The following is a 15,734-nucleotide window of genomic DNA, read 5'->3' as shown; positions in this document are numbered from 1 at the left end:
ATAAAAGTAAGAGTAAATTTATTAAACACACACACTACTCAATACTATCCACCAATTTACAAATATACATAAGCTATTGGAATTACTTTATGATATTGCATAACATCTCCACCCCTCCCGAGGGGGGTGGGGTCTAGTACCACCACTCCCATGTATGCACATTATCTTGCCCCCACTGCAGTTAGTTGAACATAACCTGGAGCGAGGGCCCTGCGCACTGGCACCATCCCAGTGGCGACCCACCCCATTATCTCAACAAGCCTTAAAAATGGGTAACCCTGCCTTGGGGACACATAGCCCTGATGGAGCATTTCCTACTGACCATGAAGTATACACCTCTACATCTTAAGGACTAGCAGACTGGGTTCTTCACCTAAGCGCAGCAGCAAGAATACATGTTTAGGCATCACTTTAGAATGACAGTACTCATCACATTTGTGGATCATTAGAATGCATTGCAATTACAGCCCCTAAAGGCATCACAGATGAATACACATGATTAAGCATATTCAGCTAGACACCCTAGCGGGAATGTCTGGCAACCAAACCCCATTTTGTTTATGACATCACCTTAAACAGGTACTTCACATTACACATGTGAATTTCAGTCCCTCTAAAAGAAATAACGTTAGTGAATGCATTTCTGATGCAATTACACTTCTTCACCTCCAGGAGATGCCCTTCTCTTCTAGACATCCCCAACTCAGCCCTTCATCTCTAGACGCACTTCTCATTACACCCCCAGCTCTAGAACAAAAGTTCAAGCCCAAAAGGTGTTGAATTGCTGGCTGAGCCCTTGAGGGGTTATTCTTTTCAAGTCCCCATGGGACTTAGGGGGGGGGGACCTCCCTTCCATTGTGCTGGGGGAGACTGCGCTGCTCCTCCAGCTCCCCTTACACCTTTGCACATATTTGGTGGTGACCTTGTCCTCCTGGGGCCACCACATGCTAATAAAATGCTGTTTGCAGGCAGGTCCAGGACTGCAAGGCATTATGGGGTGATTGCTCTCTTCTCTTGAATATCATAGCAGCGTGTTTCCCGCTGCGTCGGGGAGAGCCGCGATGTGTGCCTCTGGCCTCCTCTGGCCTTTGTTGGAGGGTCCGGTCCCACCCGGACCCCTAGGTGAGTCGTACGGGCCAGGGAGCCCACCCCTGGCCAATAAACTTATTTTCGTCTGTCCTGTCCCACCCGGGCCCCTTTCACCCCTTTTTGGTCCTTTCGGGCTCCCGGTCCCACCCGGGACCCCGCATGCCACCACGTTGGAGGGCAGCCCAGGAAGCCCACCCCCGGTTGCCCCTGCCTGCTCCCCGCCGCCCTGCCAGCACCCTCGCGTGCTGACACGGGAGCCAGCAGGGAAGATTTGGTATGCCCGGACAGACACGGACACTTGCGCTGACCTCGGGGGAGTGCGACGGCACTCCCCCATCCTCCTGGTAGCTGTGGGGGAGTGCAACGGCACTCCCCCGTCCTCCCTGCACGTCAGGGGCCTGGAGATGGGGCCCTGGACCCCTTGGATATTTCTTCACTGGGAGCGCGACGGTGTTCCCCGGCTTGCCTTCTCCGCCGGGGCCCAGAGCTGGGATTCCGGGCCCCTTCTCTGCTTTCCGATTTGTGTTCTTCTGCGGGTGCCAGGGTGGGCTCTTGGCCCCCCGCGACCACCTCTTTACGGGGAGCGCGGCGGCGCTCCCCGGCTTTGCTTCGGGCCCGTAGAGACCTCCCCGCGGGGGCGCGACAGCGCTCCCCACCTCCTCCTCCACAGACCGGACCCAGAGTTGGGATGCCGGTCCCCTCCCTCTTGCACATCTTCACAGGGAGAGCGACGCCGCTCCCCGGGTTCATGTTTGGCGGGGGCCAGGGTGGGCTCCTGGCACCCCACAGGGTACCTTCACTGGGGCGTGACGGGGCACCCCGACTTCACTTCTTTGGGGGGCAGCCCCCAGACCTGACCCACCACTGGGGCATTTTCTGGACCGGCGGCGGAGCCCCACGCGCTTCGTCGTCAGTCATGGCATAGGTCAAAGCTCGCCTACCTTCTAGGGGGCATATCTCAGCCCCCAGGGGTCCGATTTTGGTGATCTTGGCCTCTTCCTGCTCCTGGTGGCGCACCCCAGCCACTGGGAGCACTTTACTTCACCCTCCTGGTCACACAGAGGGGGGATTCAGCAGGGAGCTGTCTTCACTGGCTCCCTGCGCCAGCCTTTCGCCTGGCTCTCCTCCTGGGCCTCTCTTCACCCTGAGCAGAGGCACCTGCTTCTGTGCACTGGCCCTGGTCTCTTCTCCTGGCGCTGTTCAGGATCCTGGAACAGTCAGGGGGTTCCTCCTTCCAACTGCCCATTGCACCAGGCTCCAGCACCCTCTCTCTGCCTCAGCTGACTACACCCCAGAGAGAGCCCCTCTTCCTGTGTAATTTTTTTTGAAAGATTTGAGGAGGGGGCTGGCAGGAAGTCTGTGTTTGCCCTATCACACTGTGACACATTACTGCTCTGCCCCTGCTCCCTCCTTCCTGCCCAGACCTCTGGGTTTGTTCAAAATGGCGCTGTCCAGGGTCTCCTGCCACATGGTCTCTGAGAGCCCCTTCCCCCCAGGCTGCCTTCCCTCCAGAGCGGCCTGGTGTCTGGCACCAGGTGTCAGCTACTGATGGATGAACCTGTAGCTCCACCCATCTTCTCTTCTTGGAGTGGAGGACCTCGCCCTTGGAATGCTTGTTGTGCTGGGCTGGGCCTCTGAGGCCACGGCTTGGAGGGGAAGGTCGTTAAATCAGCCTGGCAGAGTTAGCCCCCAGCCAGGCCCTGGTTATGAGCTGACTCAGAGAAGTATAGCATTTCTGGATGACCCAAAAGCAGTAGTAAAACACACTGACTTTCCCTGGAATGTTCTTCCCAGTGTACAAAGCTTATTCCATGTCACCACCCAATTCTGCATAGGTCCTGCCACACCATTCACTTTGTAGCTGCTCCTGGGCTGCGCACGCCAGGAATCTCCCCTGCGCAGCCTGTACACGTGTGCACATGCCGGTACACATGTGTCTGCATGTAACCAGCCCGGTGCCCCTTACTCCCGCTGCTGCGCAGCGGCCTAGTCAAGCTAGGGGGACACCAGCAAAATCCACATGCAGTCTCTTTCATCATGAGTTCACTTTGGATGAGTCCCAACTTATGAGGTTCTCCCACAGTAAAAGGTCAACAAATAGGTGCTCAAAAAACGAAAAAATCCCGGCGGCCCAGAGTGTCAGAACCACCTTCTAACACAAGGCAAGTGCTGCTTCCCTACCATCCTTTTCCTTTCTCTGCATCCCTCGGATCATTCAAAGCCAAAAGATGCATAGGAAATGTTTCCAAGCCTAGCAGCATTACTTCGATATAGAAAGAAAGGCAGAGCAACGTCCTAATATGAGGTTTTCTGGAGCCCAGGCATTTATTTTGGTGGGAGGAGGGGAATGTATAAGATACACTAGGCAGGTGGGAGAATGTCACATGAAACCATGCATTTTTTTTTTAAATGCATTGAGCTTGCCACACCGAGGCCCTGCAGCCAGGCATAACTGTTTATGGGTGGAAGCAACAAGAACATAGTCATGTTATATGAGTCTGCCCCAAGATTTATTTCCTCAACCTTTATTGCATGCCCTTGAGCATAGTTGGCAGTGAAGAAACTATAGATGAGAATAAACAAGGGCATGAGTGACGTTCTATGCCAAAGGCAAAAATATACAAGAACGGGTAGAAAAAATCGACAGTCATGAAGGAATGGAAAGGAAACAGAAGCTTGCATGCAGCACAAGAAGGATCTTCACAGAAAGGGCGGTAGAAGGTTCATCACAGAAAGGGCGGGATGTATGTAAGTAAGTGAACAACCCTCCAGCAGAAACATTGAGGAACAATCTTTGGCAGAGTTAAAAAGGCCTAGGACAAGTATAGCAGAGTGATTTTGGCATACGAACAGAGGGTAAACTAACTACAGTCTACAGAGTGACAACAGAGGGAAATGTACGGACTAGATGGTCCTCATGCACTTTGTCTGCTACCATTTTCAAATGTTTATGATTTTGTCTGTTCCTGTTCCAGGTAATAATACATGTGTGCTGTCTTTTGTTTTAGCGAACTGGGCCAGATTCGAGAACATGATCTAAGGGTAAGCAAAGAAGCAAATTACGCCCGCGAAAAACTGGCGCTGTCTCTCGAAGAGTCCAGGAGGAATGTCAAGTGAGTCTTTCACCTAATGTTTGCAAAATATACCTTGGAGAATCAAAATACATTTGCAAGAACATCATGCATCAACTTCTGGGAGCAAAGGCTGTCTTAGCACCATTTCATAACATTCTTTTGCAGCTAGCGCTATGTGATTTTTCCAAATATTGTGCCATGTTCCTCAGCGATCTTGTGCAATTTACTTGAGATACTATGTTCAGGGCACATTGCTGTCCTGGGGAGAACACAGTCATTGCCAGTTCGCTGATTTTTAGACAAGTGTTTGCGCTTTCTTGCTCTCCATTCATTGGGTCCCATTCTAGTACAACATCTCTTAGGGTGAGGAGCCAGAATGGGTAGGTTTTCTCCTGCGACTATCCTCCCAAGGGTTTTATTCATTCAGGAATGGGCACCATTCTTATGGCATAGCTGCTCATGACTCCATCTTTTCTGCTTCAGAAACATGGAGCATGCCATTTTGTTGCCTCCATTTCATTGTCAAACTGTTTTCTCATGGGCATTTCCGTGGACTACAATTTAATTTTCAGCCATCTCATCTTCTGTCATTTCATTGTAAGGTATGCATTAAAAAAACATTGCAATAATATGAGTAAAATGTTTTAACATAGGGTTAGAGTAAGAGTTTAGGGTGAAGGGATTAGGGGTGGGGGATTTAAGAGGGAAATATTTAAGGGTAAAGTCTGTAGGGTTTAGATGTGCATGGTGAAGTGCATAGTGGTGAACAGTGATGGATAGTGGGTTTCAGGGTGTAGGGTTTAGGGTTGAAGGGTGATGGATTAGGGATGAGAGGTGATGCATTACGGGGTGGAGGTTGATGGGTATATGGATGAATGGGCAAAAAGTAAAGGGTTTAGGGGTAAGAAAGTAAAGTTTTTATTGAGTGCGCAAATACTAAGTGTGTTAGCGCTTACGTTGAACCTCTGAAACCAGCTATTAGCATTCAAGTGCTCCTTTTACTTTAAGTTGCGAAGTTGTGAGCAGTTTTCTGAAACATGGCAAGCTGGATTGAGATCTTAAGGCCAATGGAATAGAATCCATTAGTTTGCAGCCAAGATAGCGCATGCCTTCAATCTAGATTTATTTTTCTTGGGGAATTTTATCAGATTGGCTGATGAAGACCATAGGGACTGTTGCGGACAGTACCAGTGAACGTTTTTTCGATGATGGTGAGGACCCCTTTCATACAGAGCTTTGTGAATAATGCAGAGAGATTTGAACCTAACTCTGTCAATTAGTGGTAATCAATGAGGGTCCCGTATTTCCTTAGTGATGGAAAAAAAATGGAGGCACTTTCAAGATCAGCTGAGCTGCAGCATTTTGCAATAATTGTAAATTTGCTAATGAGCTTTTCGTTATACCTAAATATAAAGCATTGCAATAATCAATTCTAGAAAGGATGGGAGCAACCACAATAGTTTTTTGAAGGTCCAGGGGATCAATGGAAAAACATTTCTCAGTACCTGCTAATGTAGAAACAAGAGGAAGTGATATGATTGATCTGCTCTGAAAAACTGAGCAGATCATCAAAAACCACTCCAAGATTATTTACCTCTGAGATAGGAGTAGGTAGTAGACCAAAATCTGCTGGCCAACAAGTTGAATTCCGAAAATCTGTGTTTTTGCCCAAAAGAATCACCTCAATTTTGTCCATATTCAATTGTAGAAGTTCTTCTGCTTCCAAAAAGAAACCTGACTAGGTAGTGATTCTGGTTTAGGCTGTAAGACCCTCGTCCTCTGGAGTAGAGACAAAGATTTCAGCATCATTGACGTAGGAGACAGCCATAGGCCAAAGGATTGAATAAACTCTAAGAGCGGAGTGATATATATGTTAAATAGCGTCGGGGACAAAGAAAGAACCCTGAGGCACCCCGCAGGGAAGAGAGAAAAGTTTTGATTTAAAGCCATTCAGTTAAACCCTTTGTACTCTATTTGTTAGTTTAGAGCTGAGAAGGGCAAGAGCTGCACTGCCTATCCCGATCTTCTGAAGCCGATTGATAAGAACCTCGTGCTTAACTGTATCAAACACGACTGAGAGGTCAAGAAGAATTAGAGCCGCTCGGCCCCCCTCATCCACAATCCGTCTGAGGCCACAACTAGCGCGGCCTCTGTAGAGTGAGGATGGGCTCTGAAGGTGAAGGGCTTAAGGGTAAAGGGTTTAGTGGTGAATGGTTTGAGGGTTTATGGTTGAAGGGTTTTAAGTGTGGCCAGTGAAGGAGTTATGGCTGAAATGTATAATATTTGGGGCGAAAGGGTTCAGAGATTAAGTGTTTAACGATGAAGGATTTATGGCTGAAAAGTTGAAGAGGGACTGGTTTAGGAAGTTAGGGGAGAAGAGTGAAGGATCTATGCGGTGACAGGAATATCCTTGCGTTTGGTAAAGGTAATACCATTCAAAAATGAAATAAAGAAATTAACAATAACTTGCACATAAAAAGAGTAAGGTAAATTTGGAAAAAGCTGGTGGTGGTGTTGGTGGAGATGGGCAAGAAACAAGCGGCATGCGAAAAAGTGGTTTGCATCCCAAAAATTGAATAGCATGAACCCTTCTTCAAACACAATTTAACCACTTGAACCTAATCCACAGGCATCCTGATTGTCACTTTCGTCCAACGAAAGCTGGACCAAACTCTTGATTGGGCCTAAATCTTTCCTACTTCATGAAAGACCTGCCCAATCAACTCCTCTCAATCTTTCACTCCAAAAATGGTAAATGTCAGGTTAAATTTCACAACAGAAACTCAGTATTTAGGGCCTGATTTAGAGTTCAGCAGACAAGTTACTCTGTCACAAACGTGACAGATGTCCCGACCGCATATTACAAGTATATTGTATCCAATGGCACGGGATAGCCGTAATATTAATGACAGAGTAACCTGACTGCTGAACTATAAACCAGGCCTTTAGTTTCCTAGGATCACCACCCGAGATGGAACTTGCCCACCCAGGAAACAGGACGCTCCCTTGACCAAGTGTTCTTCAAACACTACCCATCCCAACTCATCCTGGTCAGAACACCTCAAGATTGCCTTCTCATGGCACATCAATTTCAGATAGGTATCCAAATCACTTCTCACAACACGTCACACTGCGTCAATTTCATCTCTCCTCCACAACCCCTTCTTTTTCTGTGTAAATGTCAACCGGGATAGAAGCTTAGAATAGTAAGCTACAAATAACACCAGATATCTTTGCCTGGAAGAAATAACACATAATCAAAACTCTGAATTGATCTCGAACGTCCCCATGGTACCCATGAAGATCTGAACACACGGGAAAAGAAAATTCACAGTCTAATGATTTTAGAAATATTTTGACAAAGTGTCAAAGCCTCCCTCTGAGCCCCTGGTGAACCATATAGTATTATGAAGTCTCTGTGCCAGGACAGATGCTTGCAGACAAAATGCAACCCAACTCTTCCCGTGGCCACTGATAAAGAGCTTTGCAGCTCTGGCAATGAGAAATGTGGGGGATGTCTTTTTTCTTTAATAAGAATACGAACATTCAAGCAATAATCCTAAAATAACGTTTGTTGTACCTTCCATGCACTGAGAAATCTAGGTGTCATTAAATCCAAGGTGTAAATTCCATTGCAACAGACTGGCAATACCACAGTTTGAACTTTTCACTACAGGGAAACGCCATTATATTTAAGCTCCTCTGCCTATTTCATATTGCTCCGAAAAAAGGAAAAGTTAACTCTCTTGCATAAGACGAAAACAGCTGTTCTCCAGAAGTAATTCTCAAGTGAATTCATTTGTCCCAAAGAAAATGCGCTGGCTCATTTGTGTGCGTCTGAAGCAGCAGGTCTCATTCAGAGTGACGTCACAACGGAAAGCAGAGAAATTGTCATCCTAAATCCAAAGGGAACCTGTCCTCGGTAATCTATTAAAAACGTTATTTATTATTTTTTTTGTTTATGGTGAACCGAGTTAAAAGGGCGACAGGGCGCTTTACTTGAAACTAGATAATACAGCAAAACGTATCATAGATGTGATGAGAAAGAGGAGAAACACGACAATGAAGTTCAGAAAGTTAAAAAACATGAGACATACAGCAACAGGCACCATGGAGGGGATAACTAGAGGCCGAAAAGCAGAGTTAGACATTGAGGTACATTTTGAATAAATAGATGGGTCTTTGCTGTTTTTATGCAGATAACAAGTTAGGGCTGAGTATTAGTTCTGAGGGTAGACCGTTCCAAGAGACGGATTTATTGGCTTGATTTTCTTTCATTGTTGTAATTTGCATCAGAAGGCTAGAATTACCTCTGGTAATTTTGATTCTCCAATGAAGGGTGGTTTGTCCTTCAGACAGACGGAGAAACCAAGATGTAAGGCTTTCAGAGGTCAATTAAAAAACGCACAGCATCAGAATTCGCTCTTTGGGTGATCTGCGGTCAATGGAACTGCAGTCTTCTTGGCGCTGTGCTGCCATCTATTCAGCTGTCCCCTTGACGGCAACAGGCAACTTCATTTGAAGGTACAGGTACCTCTACAGGACTTCTTCTGGAAGTACTGAACTCCACACAGTGCCTGCAGTTTCCCAGCATAACTTCTGGATGCAGCAGGAACTGTCCAGAATGCTGTGTAAAGTAGCCCTCTCCATTACTGTCAGAACAGATCATACGCATACCCTGGGGGGAAAGAGTGGAGAATCTCACACCGCTGACCCTGCTCCTTTAGGATGTAACTTATATTTGCACTCTAATTCCCAAAGTAATCCCGAGCACTTCAACGTCTACCCTAATGGTAGTTGAGGCATTACTAAGAAACCATTTTGTGGTGAGGCTGCACCTTTATACTTGCCTCATCCGCTCTTCACACAGCAGTAGTTCTAGAGCATTCTAGTTGAATCACGGCCGGACTGGGAACAGCAACTAGCCCTGGCAAACTGCTCGACTGGCCCCGGTAGAGGAGGCGGGGTGCTAGTCAGAAGCATCGCTCCGCTGCTCCCGCTTGTGTTACAGTGACTGATATATCGGCACTGATGCAAAACCAGCCCCCAGTAACAAAACTGGCTCCCACAGGTCCAAACCCGCCTCCACCCTTCCGGCCCACTGGGGAAAAGCCTGGTGCCTGCTACAGCCAGCTCGGCCCTGAGTTGAATGGTCACCCTCTCATATAGAGACTAAAAAAAAGTCCAAGTCCTTAATGAATGTCTAATTCTCCAAAAAGAGACCACATCTAACCTGCAAAAAGTACCCAAAAAGTTGAATGTTTACTAAAATTGTTACTTCCAAATTGTTTATAATTCTGACAGAATTGCATCAGAATTAATGAATAAAAGATGACACATAGGATGCTAAACACATTTAATTACCCCTAGACATTGGAAATCCGACACTTATGGACCAAGGGAAATCGAACCGAGAAGCTTTGGGTTGTTTGATAAATGAAGAGAAATTGTATTTTGTATATTAACAAAGGAGAGAAGTGCAGTCCAAGGCAGGTGAGAACAAAGACTACTTCCCCCCTTTGGAGGAGATGTGAGTTTAAATCACTGCTGTCTATCAAAAAAATCTTAACCACATTACTGTTTTTAGGGAAATAACTCTAATTTTACAATTCTGATATTTGGGAACCCTTTCCACTGCCAATGGGGTGAAGTCCTTGCTTTATACATGTGTTAAATGCAATAAAACATGTATTGAAAGAATGGGCATGTTTATGAGTGGTGTATGACTTGGAAGCCTATCACTTGTTTTCTGTCATAATCAAGTATTAAGAACAGTAAGAGGTTATTGTTTGTTTCTCTCAGGATGTTGGAGGAATATCGGGAGCTCTATGAGTTACAGAGGCAGCGCCTAGAGACCCGGCTGGCACAGCTGACTGAGGAGAGAGACCTTTGGAGCTCCGCCACATACAGACTGGCACAAAAGGTAAGCATAGTATACATTCAAGCCAAAAGCAGCCTGCTCCTTCGCCCACCTCCTCCAAAAATCCACTGAGTAGTGCCCAGTTTAATAATGCTTCTTCACCTCATGTGCTCGATTATATACCAGCTGTGCCCTCAATATACTATCCTATTTTAAGGATTGGTACATTCATTTCAGTACATTAATCAGTGCAGAGCGATTGATAGACCAGTGTGTTTTATCGCGCTACAGAATTTCTCGTACCTAAACCTTTGTCCTCTTGGCTCAAGGAACGTCTAACATGCCAATTTTTGTGGAATACAAATGTGTACCTCTTGAAGTGGGGAGCCCCTGATCAGGGTCGAAGTGGGAACCCAAAGCAGCCCTGGCAATTTTGTCGGACCTTCCCGGGAAGGTTGTCGGGGTGGGGGGGTTGGGGGGCAAGTGTGAGTACTCCTGCTTTTGTAATTGGGGGACGAAAATGCAGCACCGCTGCAAAACTGGCACCCAGTAGCAACACCTGCCCCGACAACTGCAAAACCTTCCCCAACCCCTTCCAGCTTACTGGGAAACGCCGGACACCTGCTATGACCAGTCCGGCCCTGCCCCTGATACACAAGCGTTTTCTCTCAAAGAAGAAAGAATCCCTGATACGACAACGTTTGCCCTTTCAGAGCGGGGCGCTCATTCAATACAAACTGTCACCTCAAAGCATGGAGCTTCCCGTATTGCTTAGATTGAGGATCCTCTAATATACAAAATCTGGTCTTTGAGTGGAGCTTTTGAAGTCTGAGACCAGAGAGCTCCTAGGTAACCAGTCTTTGTTGTCACTGAGAAAGAAACTTCTGATGTTTTTCATTTGTTGCCTTATCATATGGAGTGCTTGATAAATCTAACATAATCCTAACCCTTCCAGAGAAAGAATTATTGTCACATTGACTCTACTGATATACCAACTGATGACCCCTAAAGGAAGGGTTCCTAATAAAGCAAACATTTCCTCTCGGGGAAGGATTCCTGTTACACCTCCCGTATCCGCCTAAATGAAAGATTATGGTTAAAAGAGGATGGTCTGCTGATATATCAACCCACATCCTTTCATCTAAAGGCTCTGAATACTTCCATCCATCTTCTCTTGAGTAAGATTCCAGATGTAGCAGCCCATGCCTAAGAAGTTTTTGTGTGTCAGAAATACATAATTCTCTTTCTTATTGCATCACTGTTTGTAATAACCTATTTAATAGATGCTGCTCCCTCCCTGCATGGAGCCTAGCACATAACCAAAACTCTACATTATGCAAGTACCTTATTCAGTTTATGAAATCTTTGGGTGCCTCCACCAGTGTATCACACTGCTTTTTGCTGGTGGGTGTAGGGTAACCCACTCTTCTCATCCAGGGGATACTCACCAATAGTCATAATCTATGAATAATCCCCGCCTATGTGCGGGATCCCGGAGCATATAGAAAATACATATATATACCTATATCCAACGAAATCGGCGAAAAAGAGACCAGCAGGGTTCGCCAACCCCCATAAATCCAACAACAGTCGTCCTCGAAATGATAGACAACACGCTGAGGCCCAAAATCGCTCCTTAGTGAGGTTTTATTTGGCACAACCCCCCCGATGCGTTTTGCAGCGTCCGCTGCTTGTTCACGAGTACGGGTGCCATATTCCATCAATATGTGGGACTCCATTTCCCATTCATGGTTGTCTATCATTTCGAGGACAACTTGTTGGATATATACCTATATATTCATATATCTCTGCCACTCCACTCCACAAGCAGGATGCAGGCGCTCTCTCCTCACGAAAAGAAACGTGGAGCACAGACCCAGGTAGGTGAAAAAGTTTGTCGGTTTATTGAGCTTATATATATATATATATATATATATATATATATATATATATATATATATAAAAAGATTGTTGTATGACAAATGTTTACCTCTCTCTTTCTTCCTTAGGGGTTGGAAGAGTATAGGTGCTACAATACAAACCTATGTAATTTCAGCATTTTGACCATTGTGGAAATGTTTTAGGATATATATATATATCTCCTAAAACATTTCCACAATGGTCAAAATGCTGAAATTACATAGGTTTGTATTGTAGCACCTATACTCTTCCAACCCCTAAGGAAGAAAGAGAGAGGTAAACATTTGTCATACAACAATCTTTTATTGCCATAGAGAAAACCTGTAATTGCAGGCATTTGCCAGTAGGCTGCAATAGAGTATAAAGAAACAAAGAAAAACGGACACCTTGCCTTTAAGGCATTAGAGTAGGGGTACTGTGCCTTTATGACCTGCAGGAGACCCCTTGCTCCCATGATGCACCACAGGTGGCAGTTAGGTCAGTTCTTTTTTCCGGCTCCTTCTGAGAGGATCCTGGAGCTTGAGCTCTTCAGTTTTTGTGACTAAAACTGATTTTTGAAGAGATTTTTTCAGAAAAATCGATGTTTTCTGTTTTCTAAAGGCTTCTTCTGCTGGTTTTCTGGACTTCCATAAATTTTTTCCAGTCAGAATGCCAGCTTTATTCAGGAAATGTCCATCCTGTGACAAGAAGATGGCACTGGCTGATCCACACTCGGTGTGTATTGTGGGTCTTCCATCCTCACACAATCCTGACCAGTGCCACCATTGCCAGAAGTTCTCCAGGCGGACCCTACATGAGAGGGAACGCATAAAAGTCCACGCACTGCTGGAAAAGGACAAGAGTCACCAGGGTGGTGGCCATGGAGGCACCAGACCACCATCTTCCAGAAAACAACATCAAAAGCGGCGACATTCCACCTCTCCCGACCCCAGAAAGAGGAAGGGAACAAGAGATTCAGGTCAAAGTCAACGTCACCTCATCGCCGTAGGCGATCAACGTCAAGACCACCATCGAGACCTCATTCAATGCCGATGGTGACTCTGACCTCATCGCTATCGAGGCACTCGACGTTGAAAGATAAGATTACAGGAATCACGGAGGAGTCCCAGCGGCAGTCGGTTCCAAGGTCCAGATCGTCATCTGGAGACCAGTCATCGTCTCCAGGACTGCATATTGTGGAGATATCACCAAGGTATCTCCCAGACCTGCAGAGGAGATGGCCCATGGTCTGTCACCTCGCCGCCCGCAAGGTGCAGGGTCAGGTGGCCGCAGTAGTCCAGGCTCGGATTACTCCTGCACGTATTGGCCATTTAGGACCACTCCTCGGAGAAGCACTCCGGCTGGACCCTTGAAGTCTCCCCCTAGGAGACCAAGATCGCCTTCCAGACCAAGATCATCCTCGACACGTCGGTCTAGGTCCAGGAGTCGTCACAGCCGTCATCACGACAGACCCCATAAGAGAAGGCACACAATATCACCCACATGGTCTTCCTCTACAAGATCATCGGTCTGGGACTACTCCCCGGCCTTCTCCTCAACTCCTCCATCACGGGTGTCGCCCAAGGATGACAGATGTTCTGGGTAGCGATGCAAAGAAACTCATCATCACTTTGCATACCCCGGTGGTTCCCACGTCTGTCATCTTTGATACCTTACATCACTGTAGAGCTCCTATACCGCTGCTACCACTGGTGCCAGGATTTTTGGAACTGGCTATAGCCACCTTCCTCACCCCTGCGACGGTGGGTTCTGTTCCATCCAGAATTGCCAAAAAATACAAGGCTCCAGCTGAGGCCCCTCTGTTTGACCCACCAGCGGACTCGGTCATTGTGCCTGCAGCCATGAGTCCCACTCAGTATCTAAGTCATCATCTGTCCCCCCTGAGAAGGGTAGTAAACAGATGGACTCATATGGGAGGAAGATGTGCAATACTTCAGCGTCAAACAGAGGGTTCAAACTCCTCAATGGTCCTCCCACAACCAACAAAGATCCCAGTTCCAACAAAGGCGCCCTGGAAGAGGAAGAAGCAATAACAAACAGCAGTCCACCTCTAAGCAGCCTCCCAAACCTTGAGTCGTTGCTTCCTCCGCAACTGTTCGCCACTCCGGTCGGAGGGAGTGTAGCTTTTCACCTGAAAGAGTGGGAAACCATAACAAGAGACGAATGGGTGGTGAATAAATACTGTCAGCATGGTTACTTGCTGAGGTTCAAGTCTCAGCTGTTAAAGGACGAAGTATCTATCCTTCTGGCAAAGAAGGCCATAGAGGAGGTCCCGCCCCTACAAAGAAATCAGGGGGTGTATTCCCGATGTTTCCTAGTCCAAAAACTAGGAGTAGCCAAAGAGTACAGACCTATCCTCGACCTGCGCCTGCTGAACAGGGTTATCAGAAAGGAGAAATTTTGTATGCTAGCCCTGCATCAGATCTTTCTGCACCTTCACCAGGGAGACTGGATGTGTGCCATCGACCTGCAGGACGCCTATTTTCATATACCTGTCTCAGTGAAGTATCGCAAATTTCTCAGGTTCCAGATCTCTTGTCACCACTATCAGTATCGAGGGCTTTCGTTCGGCCTCAAATCCGCGCCGCAGACATTCTCCGAGTGCATGGCGGTGGTGGCTGCCTTCCTCTGCAGACGGAAGATATTGGTCTACCATACCTAGACGGCTGGCTCCTGAAAAGCTCTACACCTACTTTACTTCAGAGCCATCTCACATACTGCCTCAACCTTATGCACTCCTTGGGGTTGCAAATCAACTACAAAAAGTCGGTAGTTAGCCCCACCCAACGAATACACTTCCTGGGTTCCTCCCTGGACTCCGCAGAGGCAAGCGTGTGTCCTTCCGAGGAGAGGTTGTCATCGATGCTTCTGAAGTGCCGCACCCTTCTCGACACCCAAAGTCCTACTGCCAGACAAGTGTCGTTACTACTGGGATCGATGGCTTCGTGCATCTACATTGTACCCAATGCACGCCTTCACATGCGACCTCTGCAGCAGGCACTCGAGGATCAATGGTCCCAGAGCTCAGGTCACTGGGAAGATCGTGTCTCTCTCCACCAACTTGCCAGAGACTCCATCAGATGGTGGATGAAACGCTCTCAACTGCTGCAAGGGGTTCCGTTTCATCAGTCGCCTCCAACACAGACAGTGGTCACAGATGCCTCAATGCAAGGCTGGGGAGCTCATATGGACAAGTTTCAGGTACAAGGTCTCTGGTCCAAGACAGATAGAAGCTATCATATAAACTTCTTGGAGCTACGGGCGGTCTATCTGGTGCTCAAGTCCCTGTACCCGTCTCTTCAGTCCAGACACATTCAAGTTCAGACAGACAACACAACAAAGATGTTCTATCTGAACAAACAAGGAGGCACGAGGTCACAAGTTCTGTCTCTGGAAACTCAATCCATTTGGCGGTGGCTTCTGGCAAGAGGTCTCTCCATTGTTGTAGTTCACCTTCCAGGGATCCTGAATGTTCAGGCAGACGGTCTAAGCAGAGACTTCGTAGAAGCGCACGACTAGGTGCTCAACGAAGATGTCGCCCAGGAGGTGTTTCGGCAATGGGGAGTGCCAGACATCGATCTGTTTGCAGACGCGGCAAACACGAAATGCCCCGTCTTTGCGTCAAGATTCCCCCAGCAGGGATCACAGGGTAATGCACTTTTGATCAGCTGGTCGCAGACATTGCTGTACGCTTTTCCTCCACTCCCTCTGATCCCGGCGGTGATACAGTTCTACAGGACCAACACCAGAATGATCCTGATAGCGCCGGAGTGGCCACGCCAGTGGTAGTA

At 47.2% G+C, this 15,734-nt stretch overlaps 1 protein-coding gene across 1 annotated transcript in view; it reads left to right on the top strand.

The window, feature by feature from the left end:
* AXDND1 (axonemal dynein light chain domain containing 1) overlaps positions 1-15,734 on the top strand; it is a 570,869-nt gene that overhangs the window by 231,722 nt on the left and 323,413 nt on the right. The window contains exons 11-12 of the mRNA XM_086955354.1: positions 4,098-4,202; positions 9,966-10,086. Of these exons, the coding sequence (XP_086811480.1) occupies positions 4,098-4,202; positions 9,966-10,086 (226 nt within the window). The remainder of the gene's footprint in view (positions 1-4,097; positions 4,203-9,965; positions 10,087-15,734) is intronic.

This window comes from Lissotriton vulgaris, chromosome 1_1 (genome assembly GCF_964263255.1).
Source record: "Lissotriton vulgaris chromosome 1_1, aLisVul1.2, whole genome shotgun sequence".
NCBI classification, from domain to species: domain Eukaryota; kingdom Metazoa; phylum Chordata; class Amphibia; order Caudata; family Salamandridae; genus Lissotriton; species Lissotriton vulgaris.
This window is presented reverse-complemented; position numbering and strand designations above follow the sequence as displayed.